General features: G+C 41.0%; 1 protein-coding gene across 3 annotated transcripts in view; it reads right to left on the bottom strand.

The window, feature by feature from the left end:
* Positions 1 to 13,723, bottom strand: part of qrich1 (glutamine-rich 1) — a 72,426-nt gene that overhangs the window by 27,794 nt on the left and 30,909 nt on the right. For all 3 annotated transcript variants that reach the window (XM_043708423.2, XM_043708420.2, XM_043708424.2), the window contains exons 3-6: positions 9,633 to 10,607; positions 6,580 to 6,751; positions 5,068 to 5,222; positions 4 to 118 (exon numbers count right to left, since the gene is read on the bottom strand). In XM_043708423.2, the coding sequence (XP_043564358.2) occupies positions 4 to 118; positions 5,068 to 5,222; positions 6,580 to 6,751; positions 9,633 to 10,607 (1,417 nt within the window). The remainder of the gene's footprint in view (positions 1 to 3; positions 119 to 5,067; positions 5,223 to 6,579; positions 6,752 to 9,632; positions 10,608 to 13,723) is intronic.

Below are 13,723 nucleotides of genomic sequence, written 5' to 3'. Positions count from 1 at the left end.
TACCCAGAGAGCTGACCTGAGGTTGCCAATCTTTCAACACCTCCTGTAGCCTCTCTGTAAACTTTGTATAATAGATATCTGAAAATATATCATCCACCCTGCCATTTTCAAATAGATACTGAAAAATAAAATATAAACAGTGAAATAAATGAGATATTTTCAATAAAATGGCAGTACATGCATGTAATACTTCTGTTATCTGTACATGTGCATAAACCAACCTGGCTAAATAATGTCTTTCAGGGAAAGAAATCTGCCACCCTCACCTGGTATGGCCTAGACAGGACTCCAGACTCTCAGTAATGAGGCTGACTCTTAACTGCTCTTTGAAATGGCCAAGCAGGCCACTTGGATGTATCAATCGCGAGAGAGTCTTAGAAAATCTAAACCGGATGGATCACCTGGCAATGACCTTGGTATGGGAAAAAACAACAGCTGAGACAGGCCTGTTGCCCTTGCAAAGTTTCCTCACAATAACGTGGAGGTTAGCGCCAACATTGGAAGAACTCTCTCACAGACTAGTCAAGCAACAGCCTGACATAGTCTGAAAGGTATGATTTTATGAGTATGACTGTGTCCCAGACACCAACATCCTGGATATGTTCTGCCCCACTTGCAGGACAGACCCAACAGAGCTGGCGGCACAGTGGGATACAGTCAGGAGAGCGCTGTTCTGGGAACTTTTTTTTTTTTAATTTCACTCATGGAAATCGCTGGCTAGGCCAGCACCTATTGCCTACACCTAGTTGTCCTTGACAAGGCAGTAGTGAGCTGCCTTCTTGAAGCACTGCAATCCAACTGCAATAAGTTGACCAATAATGCCCTTGGGAACTGTATTCCAGGATTTTGACCCAGCAAGAGCGAATGAACAGCAATATATTTCCAAGTGAGGATGGTGAGTGGCTTGGAGGGGAATTTGAAGATGATGATATTTTCACATATCTGCTGTCCTTGTCAGTCCAAATAAACTGGTTGTGGGTTTGAGGAGTTTCTGCAGCTCATCTGTTAACTAATACGCACTGCTGCTATCGAGAGTTGGTGTGGTGAGCTATAGGGAGAGACTGAATAGACTGGGGCTCTTTTCCCTGGAGTATCGAAGGCTGAAGGGTGACCTTATAGAAGTTTATAAAATCATGAGGGGCATGGATAGGGTAAGTAGTCCAGGTGTTTTCCCTGGCATCAGGGAGTTCAGAGCTAGAGGGCATAGGTTTAGTGAGAGGGGACAAATTTAAAAAGGGACCTAAGGGGCAACTTTATCATGCATAGGATAAGTGCCAGAGGTAGTGATGGAGGCTGGTACATTTACAACATTTAAAAGACATCGGGGTGGGTACATGAATCAGAAGGGTTTAGAGGGATATGGGCCGCATGCTGGAAAGTGGGATGAGATTTGTTTAAGATATCTGGTCGGCGTGGACAAGTTGGACCGAAGGATCGGTTTCTGTGCTGTACATCTCTATGACTCTAAGTGGTCTATTTTGTCCTGGATAGTGTCAAGCTTCTTGAGTGTTGCTGGAGCTGCACCCATCCAGGCAAGTGGGGAGTATTCCATCACACTCCTGACTTGTGCCTTATAGATAGTGGACAGTCAGAAGATGAATTACTTGCTACAGTACTCCTAGCCTCTGTCCTGCCACTGTGTTTATGTGGTGAGCCCAGCTGAGTCTTTGGTAACCCCAAGGACGTTGATAGTGAGGGATTCAGTGATGGCAACACGATTGAATGTCAAGGGCACAAAGGTTAGTGATTAGATTATGTCTTACTCGAGATGATCATTGCCTCGCGTTTGTGTAGCGAGATGCAATCTTAAGTATTCTTCCTTTACTCCCTCTCCTTGCAGAATTTATGGTTACCTCCTTTCATTTCCTCTTCCAGCCACTAGGGGCCGAGCTTCACTATCGAGGATATGAGTAACATCCCGGAAGCAACAATAAATCAGGAAATGGAAGGGACTCTGGAAAATCAGAGTCACCAGAGAACTGGTGCTGAGTATACGATATTTTGGCTCAGTGGTTAGCACTGCTGCCTCACATCACCAGTGACTCAAATTCAATTCCAGCCTCAGGTGGCTGTCTGTGGGGAATTTTCATATTCTCCCTGTTTCTACATGGGTTTCCAGCAGATGCTCTGGCTTCCTCCTCAAATTCAAAGATGTGCAGGCTAGATGGATAGCTTATAGATCAGGGTCTCGGTATGCTCTTTGGAGGGTTGATGGGCCAAATGGTCTCTTTCTGTAGTGATTCTATAATTTGATGGTGAGAATATGGAATTTTCTACCACAGGCAATAATATGGATGACATTTAGAATGTTTGGGTAATGCAGCACAGGACGAGGCCATTTACTCATTAAGTGAGGCCATTTACAGAACATGAAGGCAGACCCATTTGTCCAACCAGTCCATGCCAACAATAATCTCAAACTAAACTAGTCCCACTTGCCTATGCTTGGCCCATATCCTTCCAGTGCAATTATGACAGGATGCTGGATAGACACATGAAATGGAAAGATGCTGCTGACAGTAAAAGCTGAGGTAAATTGTACAAAAGGTTAATTTGCAGCAGGAACATTGACAAAGCAGGAGGGCTAGAAAATTATAGGTCGATTAGCCTAACCTCTGTTGTACTTAAAATTCTAGAATCCATCGTTAAGGATGAGATTTCTAAATTCTTGGAAGTGCAGGATTGAATTAGAACAAGTCAGCATGGATTTAGTATGGGGAGATCATGCCTGACAAACCTGTTAGAATTCTTTGAAGAGGTAACAAGTAGGTTAGACCAGGGAAACCCAGTGGATGTTATCTACCTAGACTTCCAAAAGGCTTTTGATAAGGTGCCTCACGGGATGCTGTTGAGTAAGGTGAGGGCCCATGGTGTTTGAGGTGAGCTACTGGCATGGATTAGGGATTGGCTGTTTGACAGAAGGCAGATAGTTGGGATAAAAAGGTTCTTTTTCGGAATGGCAGCTAGTGACAAGTGGTGTCCCGCAGGGTTCAGTGCTGGGGTCGCAGCTATTAATTTCATACATAAATGAACTGGATGAAGGGACTGGGGGCATTCTGGCGAAGTTTGCCAATGATACGAAGTTAGATGGACAGGCAGGTAGGACTGAGGAGGTGGGGAGGCTGCAGAAAGATTTAGACAGTTTAAGAGAGTGGTCCAAGAAATGGCTGATGAAATTCAATGTGAGCAAATGCCAGGTCTTGCACTTTGGATAAAGAACACAGGCATGGACTATTTTCTAAACAGTGAGAAAATTCTTAAAGCCAAAGTACAAAGGGATCTGGGAGAGCTAGTACAGGATTCTCTAAAGGTTGCCTTGCAGGTTGAGTCCGTAGTTAAGAAAGCAAATACAATGTTGTCATTTATTTCAAGAGGGTTGGAATGTAAAAACAGTGAGGTGCTACTGAGACTTTAGAAAGCTCTGGTTAGGCCCCATTTAGAATACGGTGTCCAGTTTTAGGCCCCAAATCTCAGGAAGGACATACTGGCACTGGAACATGACCAGCAGAGATTCACACTGATGATCCCTGGAATGGTAGGCCTAACATACGATGAACAGCTAAGAATCCTAGGATTGTATGCATTAGAGTTTAGAAGGTTGAGGGGAGATCTAATAGAAACTTAGAAGATAACGCATGGCTGAGAAAGGGTGGACGCTGGGAAATTGTTTCAGCCAGGCAGGGATTCTAGGACTTGAGGGCATAGCCTTAGAATTAGAGGGGGTAAATTCAGAACGGAAATGAGGAGACATTTCTTCAGCCAGAGAGTGGTGGGCCTATGGAATTCACTGCCACAGAGCACAGCGGAGGCCAGGACGTTAAATGTCTTCAAGGCAGAGATTGATAAATTCTTAATCTCACAAGGAATTAAGGGATACGGTGGGAGTGCGGTTAAGTGGCACTGAAATGCCCATCAGCCATGATTGAAAGGTGGAGTGGACTCGATGGGCCGAATGGCCTTACTTCCATTCCTATTTATTATGGTCTTACGAATGGCCAGTTTGTTTGGGTGTATGCGAGCACAACGGGGGTACAGCGCATGCGAGATGGCCATGTGATGCATCTGAGCAAGTTAGACCACAGGGAAAAATCTAAGTGCAACATTAGTTTGATGAAGGTAGCTATGTGCAAAGAGCAAGAGTTGTCCTTTTAAGTGCAGCTTCCAGAATCCAGGGCAACAGAACCAAGGAAAGGAGGGTGACCACCCAAAATATGAGCAAACCATCACTGAGTAGCTTTTGAAGGCACTAAGACGCCAGTTCATCAAAAGTGAAGACTCAATCTCAATACTTAATAAGACTTCATGACCTGTGTCATCAACATCTGGAGGGATATGGAGAAATATTTGCTAATTCCCACATGTGATTAATATATTTGATGTGCCTTAAAAAAGGTGTTCGATCCCAGTTTGTTACCCATGTTTGCCTCATGTTAATTCTTGATGTTAGAATATCTATATAAAAATATATACATAGCACATTACACAAGAGCAGAAGTTGCTGTAAAAGCTCAGCAGGTCCAACAGCAGCTGTGAAGAGAGATCAAAGTTAACATTTCGGGTCTGATCCATCCTCAGAACAAAGAATGAAAATGCTAACTTTGATTTCTCTTCACAGATGCTGCCAGACCAGCTGAGCTTTTCCAGCAATTTCTGTTTTTGTTTCTGATTTACAGCTTCCGCAGTTCTTTCAGTTTTTACATATCACATTATATTGCTGTTCCAACTTTATTATACAAAGTTTAATATTTGTTCTAAAAGGTGGAATTTTGTGGTTTCATTCTTTAAATATGTAGCCGGATCTCACACTTTAATTACCTTTAAAGAATAGTAACTAACCAGATTGTAATAGAAATATGATGGTCCAGTCCAGGAGCATAATATATACATTGGGAACATCAGTCATGTGAAAACAACTACTGTAATCTAATCGTAAAATTGGCATCCTCTATCCTTTCCCATTCAAAAATAGATACATACAAATGGACCATTCTGACAATCAAATCTTACTGAATGGCAGAGATTGAAAATTCAGGGTTTCAACGGCCATATTCAGACAACAAGTTGTACCTTTTGTATGCAGAGACATATGTAGTACACCATGTCAGGGCTGTATGCCTCACCCTCTGGATTTCGTGCTTCTTTTAGCATAAGACACAGCCCATAATTCAGTTCTGCTACAGCTGATGACAGGAGATCTTCCTGGAAGCGCAACGGCTGACGTCCTCGGAGGGGAAGAAAATGGCATTATTAGCCAGCACATTTGTGACTACAGAAGTCAGTGAGTCAGAGTGCTGAAATCACTTGACACACAACTGAGATAGATGTGCAGGGTACACTGGTAATGGTTCTTCTTTACAGAAATTAAACAGAACAAATACATGAATTCGTTTTACATCTCACCAAATGCTGGTTCTTCTAAAGGTGGAATCTATACCATCCAAAAGGGAGAAAAAGTCAGGTCAACATTTTGGCAGGAAGGTTTGTTTTCCCCAAAACAGTGGCCACAAAATAAAAAGGACCAAATGGTCTTCACTCACATACTAACGTTTTCTCTTTGCAAACACTGTCAGCAGGACTTTTTTTTTTCTCGATTTCAATTAATTCTAATCAAAGTCGCGAGCAAAGATTGAAGAAGCAGTGTGCACGCAAGATATCTTATACAGTCTGGGTTTATAGCAATTTTTTAAAATGTAAAACATTGCAAGGAAGCTGTAACTGCTTTCAACTTTATAGTTCAGGACTGTGCCCCATGTAAACCAGAAGGCAAAACAATATACCAATTATCTAAAGATTAAATAGTGGAAAATAAAAAGGTAAGCCAGAGTTCTATGAAGGAGAGAGCAGTTAGCTGTTTTCATCAGGAAAAACAAGAACAAAATTAACCTAAGAATGCACAACCATAGACTTCCAGCGAGCTTGGCAGGAAGATATCGGTCTGTGTCTTCCATATACATTCAATATCAACACAACTGAGACACTACTATTCTGAATTTCCCAATTGATTTGTCCTTTTAAAGGAAACAATTCAACACTGAACTCTTCAATAACCACAGCTAGAGCTTTGGAAATACATAAAATTAAACACCCACGGTTGGAAACAAATTTTTATATTTCTCTACTTTTGAGAAATGTCATCAAGATAGTCTGCTCATATAAAATCCCTTCATGTGTTAACAAAATAATCATCTATGTTAGCGCAGTGAGCAAATCCAAAAGCGCATCTTGAGGCCAACAGCCATGTAACAAGTCAGAATGTATAGCACACACAGGAATGCTGAGTCTTTTGAAGCACTTTTAGCCATGCTGCTACCCCATAGGGATTGTGGGTAGGGAGTTTGTTCTCTCGTCATCTTACAGAGCTCTAAGCAACCAGTTGAGAAAGGCAGGAAGATATTTGGTGGCAGGTCTAAACCATAACAGGCTCAAGTGGACAGGGATTGAAACTTTGACCAGAGTTTGAAGTTTTCCCTTTAGACTTAACTCCAGATGTCCAAAGTCTCACTCCCCAACCTGAAACACTGTTGCACTTCACCGCTCGACAACATTCTTTGGTGTTATTTCAGGTGTGATGCTACTTACTACCAATGGGAGCGGGCCTGTTTTCAGACTCCTTCTCAAACTCCGCATTCTTGGTCTCTGCCCAACTTTTCCAGACGCCAAGGCCTTCCTCCGGTTTCAAGGTATTTGGGAGAAGTACCTCTGGAGGTGGCGGAGGTGGAGATTCCACCTCAGCCACCTGCACTGACTGGGGCTAGGGACAAAAAAAAAAAATGCTTTCAGGAAGAATCCAAAACCACAGTAAATTATGAAACATTCATTTCACTTGAACAATAATGATAGAAAATTGGAAGAGATTAATCAAATGTTTGCTACATATTTCAAGCTGCTTTAATTTCTAAGCACTGAATACATCAGGCCCTAGGAAGCATTTATTTATTTGAGTTTCACTCTTTTTTTCCAACTTTGCTCCATTAGAATTTTGGATTTTAAAGTAGAACTCTTTTCTTGGATATAGATCTTGAATATATAAACTGCTCTTGTAGAGTGAAGACACCTGGTGTTTAACAGCTAGCTTACTAACAAACTTAAAAATGATATATTTTGCACTCAGTTAAAATTGGAAGGCACTATGGCTTTGCAAGGGACAGCCACTAAAATGGATAGTTGGAGATATTAAAAATTACTTGGCAAAGCACTAGTGCATGAAACAAGCAGGAAAGGAGTTGCACAGAAGAACTGTTTCTGAATAAAAGGAGATTGGTTTGTCAATAAGTTCCAATTCCTGGCAAGACAGAGTTGGTAATTGTTTTTTCAACATATTAATAATCTGCACCTTTGTGCACAGGGCATAATTTCAAACTGTGAATGAAACTAAACTTGGAAGCATTGTAAACTGTGAAGAGGACAGCATAAAATTTCAAAAGGACAGATGTTCTGGACGAATGGGCGAATATATACCAGATGAAGTGAAATGTAGGGTGATACACTTACCAATGAAGCATATAATGAGTTAGTTCAAATCAAAAAGGGTAAACTCTAAAGAGGGTGTCGGAGCAGAGGAACCTGGGTGTGTATTGGCATAGGTTATTGAAGACAGTAGGACAGATTGAGAGGACAGTTAATAAAACAATAGTATACGAGGCTTTATTAACGAGGCACAAGAAACAAGAGCAAGGTGGTGATGTTGAACTGGTAAAAAGACACTAGTTTAGCCTGTGCTGGAGTGCTGTATAGAATTACAGGCACCACACTGAATGAAGGATGTGAAAATATTGGAAAGAGTGACGACGATTACGAGAATGGTTACAGGAGTGAGACACTCTGGTACTGTTTTCCTCGGAAAGGAGACTGGATATTCAAAATCAGGAGAGGTCTGGACAGAATAAATATGGATAAACTTTCCAACCCGTAAAAACGATCAAAAGTGCAAGAACACAAATTTAAATTAACTATTAAAAGGGACAAGAAGAAAAACATTAAGTGCTTAGGGTCTGGAGTGTACTGCCTGATGGTACAGCGGAGAGATTCAAAAGGGAAATAGATAGTTATTTCCCTCATGTTTACAGAGCCATGCTGACCTGTTATCACCATGATTTTGCAAGTTTTTTTCCACTCAAGGGAATGTTTGAAATCCTATAGTAGTATGTTATTACTTTTCAAAATTAGAAAAGCCACAAAATACGAATCTCATACTTTCATTATATACAGGTACAAACACAATGACAAGATGTAATCTAAGGCACAGTAAAAGGCCCTTTAGCCCATTGAGTCTACACCAGTCAAAGACAAGCGCCTAACTATTCTAATCCCAATTTCCAGCACTTGGTCCACAGCCTTGTAAGATGATGATATAGTGGAAACGTCGCTAGAGTTACAATGTAGAGTTTAAGGAAAATGCTCTATTAAATTAACAAATCTAGAAAAGTGATTGTGAAGCCATCATTAATTGTTATAAAAATGCACTAATTATTCACTAATGTCCTTTCGGGAAGGAAACCTATCATCCTTGCTTTCTTTCGTCTATATGTAACTTAAGACTCACAACAATGTTTTAAAAAATAAATGCTGGCAATCAGAAGCAAAAACAGAAATAGCTGGAAAAACTCAGCAGGTCTGACAGCATCTATGGAGAGGCTGGGTGGGAGGTGAATGTTCTGAAGAAGTGTCACTGGAACAGAAGAGTTAACTCTAGTTTCTCTCCACATATGCTGCCTGACCTGTTGAGACATTTTTCAGCAATTTCTGATTTTGTTTAACGCAAAGGGCACATTGGTCTCCACAGTGAGAGGCTTTGAGGACAGGAACAGGGGATGCCTTGCTGTAGGGAAGGCCCTAAGGTCTTGGTGAGACCACACCTGGAATTTGTGCTCTTATCTTCAGGCTGTGGAGGAAATGCATTCAGACTGATTCCTTGGAGGGCAAGACTGACACAGAGAGACCGAATCATTTAGGACTATATTCATGGGTGTTTAGAAGAATGAGAAAGGAATGTCATAGTAATCTATAATATTCCAAAGCTCTAGTCAGAGTAAATACAGGAAGCATGCTCCTGACGACCAGGGAATCCAGAACTAGGGGTCACAATTTAGGATTGAAATGAAGAGAAATTTCTTCACCCAGGGAGTAGTGAGCCTGTCACAGAAAGTGATTGATGACAAACTGCTGAATGCTTTCAAGAAGGTGTTATGTATAGATCCCATGGCTAAGGAGATCCAAGGTTATGGTGAGAAAGCAGGAACAAAGTACGGAGTTGGATGATCAGCTATGATCACATTGAATAGTGGGGCAGGCCCAAATGGTGGAATTCTCAAATTTTCTGTTCCAAAATAAATTGTTGGCAGGGGAATTGGACTCAGGGTAGGGACCACACCAATCTTCTCCTTGCCCAACATCCATAGGTACAGACTTTCAAGTGAAAGTCACTCACTAGAAACCATAGGAAAAGAAATCCATTTTATTTCCTGCATATTCTTTAATCAGAAGACATTTAACATTCACTCCTGCTCGAGTCAGTTCGGTATTGTCTATGGTGGAACTGATGACTATCCTGAGCAAACAAATGATGCACTGTTGGTAGATCACAGCTGCTGTGCTTTTTCAAAATGTAAAAGCAAACTGCCCATCTCTCTTACCTGTAATTGTTGTTGTTGTTGTTGTTGTTGTGGCTGATGTTGCTGCTGGGGATCCCACAGCTGCATTGACTGTGCCTGTGTCTGGTATGGACCTCCCACTGCTTGTACTGCCACTGGAATATGAATGTTGCCATTCATGAACTGTGCTGGAAAGATGGTATTGGCCAATGTATGAACCACCTCTTCATGAGAGTTCTTCATCACAGATCCAGAGGTCACCAATTTATCTTTATCATCCTCCAATTTCACAGCTGTTACAGCTGTAGGTGAACTGCCAACTTGCACTACGTTATAGGCCTCCTGAGGGATGGTCACATGTGTGGCAGTTTGCTGCTGAATATCAGTACAAGGTTGTGTAGAATAAACTGGTATAGCCCATGTTTCCCCACTAGGGCTGGTAATTGTACCAGCTGCTGTTGTGTAGAGGTGACCGCTGTCCACTGTCAAAAGGTCAGGTCTTAGAGACACATACCCTTGTTGCTGCCCCTGTGGAATAGCTAGCACTGTGGCTACAGGCTGCCCAGTAATAGTGTACGAAACAGTGATTGGCATGTCCACCTTGCGCTTTTTGACTGGCTGGAGTACGTTTGATGTACTGGACCGTCGTTCCCCTTCACGGGGGGATCCTTGTTGTTGAGTGGGAGAAAGCGAGCTCACTGTTTGAATCTGAATTTGTTGAGTTTGGCCAGAGACGAGCTGAGCTTGAATATGCTGGTGCTGAATGTGTTCATCAGAGATTTCTGAGGTTTGCATTTGCTGGGAAGGCTGAATGTGCTGCACAGAGATCTGAGTGGCCTGAAGCTGCTGAGCTGTGGTAGGACTATGCATGGCCTGAATTTGTGAAGACTGCTGCTGTTGGGCAGTGACCGGTTGTGACTGTACCTGTACCTGAATCTGATCAGATGATGGATGGAGCTGGGGAGACAGCTGTTGTGTGGTGACGTGCTGGGGTGATTGCTGCACCTGAACCTGAACCTGGAAACAAAACAAGACAAGCACATTCATTTGGCAAAAGGGTTCAAAATTCTATCCTTTAAAACATCCTAGCCATTTAAAAAACATGAACTGAGATCAAGAGTAGCAAGTTTAATATATAGTGAAATTTTACCTAAAATGGATTCTACAATGAACTTGAACAACCGTGAAAGCTTTTGCTGAATAATTAGTGATTTTTAGGTTAACTTCCCTCACTTTATTTAAAAAGATATATGCCTTTTCTACTTAAAGATGTTTAATGCATTGTGTAAAAAAAAATTACAGGAAAGTAAAACAATACAATTCCAACCAATCTAATGCACAGCCTCAGAATTAACTAGACAAGAGGTATATCTATAAACACTCAATGCCAACTGCTTTGACTGTCCAAGAAGCCAGTCTGTAAGGCACAATGAAAGCTACAAAAAAAAAATGACAATTGCTTTCTTTCACTCTCTTTTACCAATCAATCAGTGACGCCTAGGAGGCTATGCTAAACATGTTCCCCATTTACAGGTTGCCAATTGTAGCCAAATCTAATGCTGAAACCCACCTAAAGTGAGTTTCCTCTATACACGAAAATGTTGGGCAGGAAAAGGAGTGACCCATTAAGCTGAGTGATTGTGGACCACTGTGACTCAACACTTCCTATTCCTCTGGTCATATAGCAAGATTTTTAAAAACCCATGACCAATAACTGGAAACAATATCTGGAAAAATTCTCTCCCACCCAAAGGATTTAAACTTGTTTATGAGATCAGACAGACCAACTGTTATTCCTAAACCCACTAAACTCCCATGTTGCAATTTTTGCCTCAGTAACTTCTTGTGGCAGGGAATGGGAATGCATGACAGTTCAACTATTCCTATTTTATCTGAAAATACATGCTGCTCCACACACAATCAAGACATGTTGCTGAGGCTCTTCATTATTTCATAAATTGAGTTGACCAAATCTGTACTAAAGAAAAATTGAAAGAGTTCTAACGGCTTATTGAATGGCATGCAGCAGCTTACTCCTGCTCCTAATTCATTCATTTGTCTCTCCTTGGTTAAGATCTCTTAGAAAGTTTAACAAAAAAACTGAATTTTAACATCAAAATACTTGATGTCTTTTAGCACTTCTAATATTTGTTCTGTGCATTTGTGTACTGTTAGATAACAGAAGCCATTGAGGTTATTCCTTTGGCCATTTGCTATATGAAATTATATATGGAAGGCTACCAGATTCTGTGCCATTGGACAGCTTTCCATCTGCTCCATCAACAGATATAGGTTAGAATTTTTATAAGTCTTGTCTTTATTGATTATCACTGGTATGTCTTAGTTGATGTATGGGAAGATGATACAAAAGGTACAATTCTGATTCTTTGAGTGCAGTGAATTCTTATAACTTTTGATCATTCCAGTTGTTATTTCCACTCCCCAATCACTAGCTGGTGTGTGTACTATCTGTAGGATGCAGTAATTTGTGAGGGCTACTTTTGTAACGTATCGGAGTCCTGTAACCGCCATCATTTATAAGGGTAGCAGACACATGGGAATCTCCTCTCCAGGTCATACAGCAACATATTCTGACTTGGATATATGTTGCTAGGACTGTTGAGTAAATTTTGTCGTTGTGTAGAATGCCAGATTTTTGCACATGTGGAATCTTGCGGTTTGTTTTGAATGGGTACGGCACCTGGGACCTTTTCTCTAAATGTTACTCACTTGGCTTAATCTGAGAGCACAATGAAAAAAGATACAGCTTTGGAATAGTTCATATGTGTGTTCAGGCACAGTTTATTGATCTTTGCAATATTTAAAATTCTTAAAGTAGTGTGTTTTTTTTTCAGGAAAGTTGCCTTAAATAGCACACATTTTGGAGTTACTTTGGCATAGCAGCCATTGTGAACTCCAAGTGTCTTAACTTCTGAATTTGTAGTTGAAGTTAGCTACAGATTTAACAGCAGACTTTAAATATTCTAACAATTTCAGAGAAATCATTATGACCCTGAAGTTTGGGATTTTCAAAGATAAGTAAATCAAATTTTCCTTCTCCCTTTTTTGTACACACAGTTCCTTTCCTAAAGGATGTGACTTATTCAGGGATACAGTTCATGTATGTATCCCTGTACAGTGAATATCAGTAAGCTATGTAACTTATTAGAAAGTTAGATAGGGAGGACAGTGTGAACCTTTTTCCTCAGATGGTGATGGCTCGCATGAGGGAACATTGCTTTAAATCAAGGGGTGATCAATATAGGACAGATGTCAGAGGTAGTTTCTTTACTCAGTAGTAGGGGCGTGGAACAGCCTCCCTGCAACAGTAGTAGACTCGCTAACTTTAAGGACATTTAAATGGTCATTGGATAGACAAATGGATGAAAATAGAATAGTGTAGGTTAGATGGGCTTCAGATTGGTTTCACAGGTGGGCACAACATCGAGGGCCAAAGGGGCCTGTACTGCGATGGAATGTTCTATGTTCTAATTGCTTCAACTTGAGACATTCCAATGTTCAGATGTGAACTTAAGGCCCTTCCCCCAACTCACTATGTGGAGTGATCAAAACTCAATGCCTGTCTCCAGATGAGTTCTAATTAGTAGCCTGTTGAATGACAGTGACGACCTTTGTTTTACACTGAAAGGTCTGATTAATACAAACCAATATCATGAACATTATTTGCAGCTTTTAGCACAAGTGCCAAACTATCAGATGATTTGCACTCAATATTTCAACCTGTTCTTCTCAAATTGTTTCTGTATTGTTTCCCACACACATCCTGCGTTGTTCTTACCAACATTCTTCTCATTCTATACATTTAGGTTTAATACCATCTGCCAAAGTGTGGCACTTTGCCCAATTTATCTAAACTTATCAAATGGCATTTCTCTGCAAACTTAATCATTAATAATGGTCGGGCAGGCAGTAAGAATATAAAGTCCCTTTGATGCTGGTTCAAAATCTAAGAACTGCTTAGCATGGCAGTGTGCATGTCCCAAAACTATACAACTGTAGCAGTTCAAAGCAGAGGCTCACCATCACTTTCTCCAGGGCAATAATCGTTGCCCTTACCAGGGCTTCCATACCCATGAATGAATTGTCAATGGGTCTTAAACCAATCCCTGCAA

Source organism: Chiloscyllium plagiosum, unplaced genomic scaffold (genome assembly GCF_037043375.1).
Source record: "Chiloscyllium plagiosum isolate Xiang-an unplaced genomic scaffold, Cpla_swu_hap1 HiC_scaffold_14, whole genome shotgun sequence".
NCBI lineage: Eukaryota > Metazoa > Chordata > Chondrichthyes > Orectolobiformes > Hemiscylliidae > Chiloscyllium > Chiloscyllium plagiosum.
This window is presented reverse-complemented; position numbering and strand designations above follow the sequence as displayed.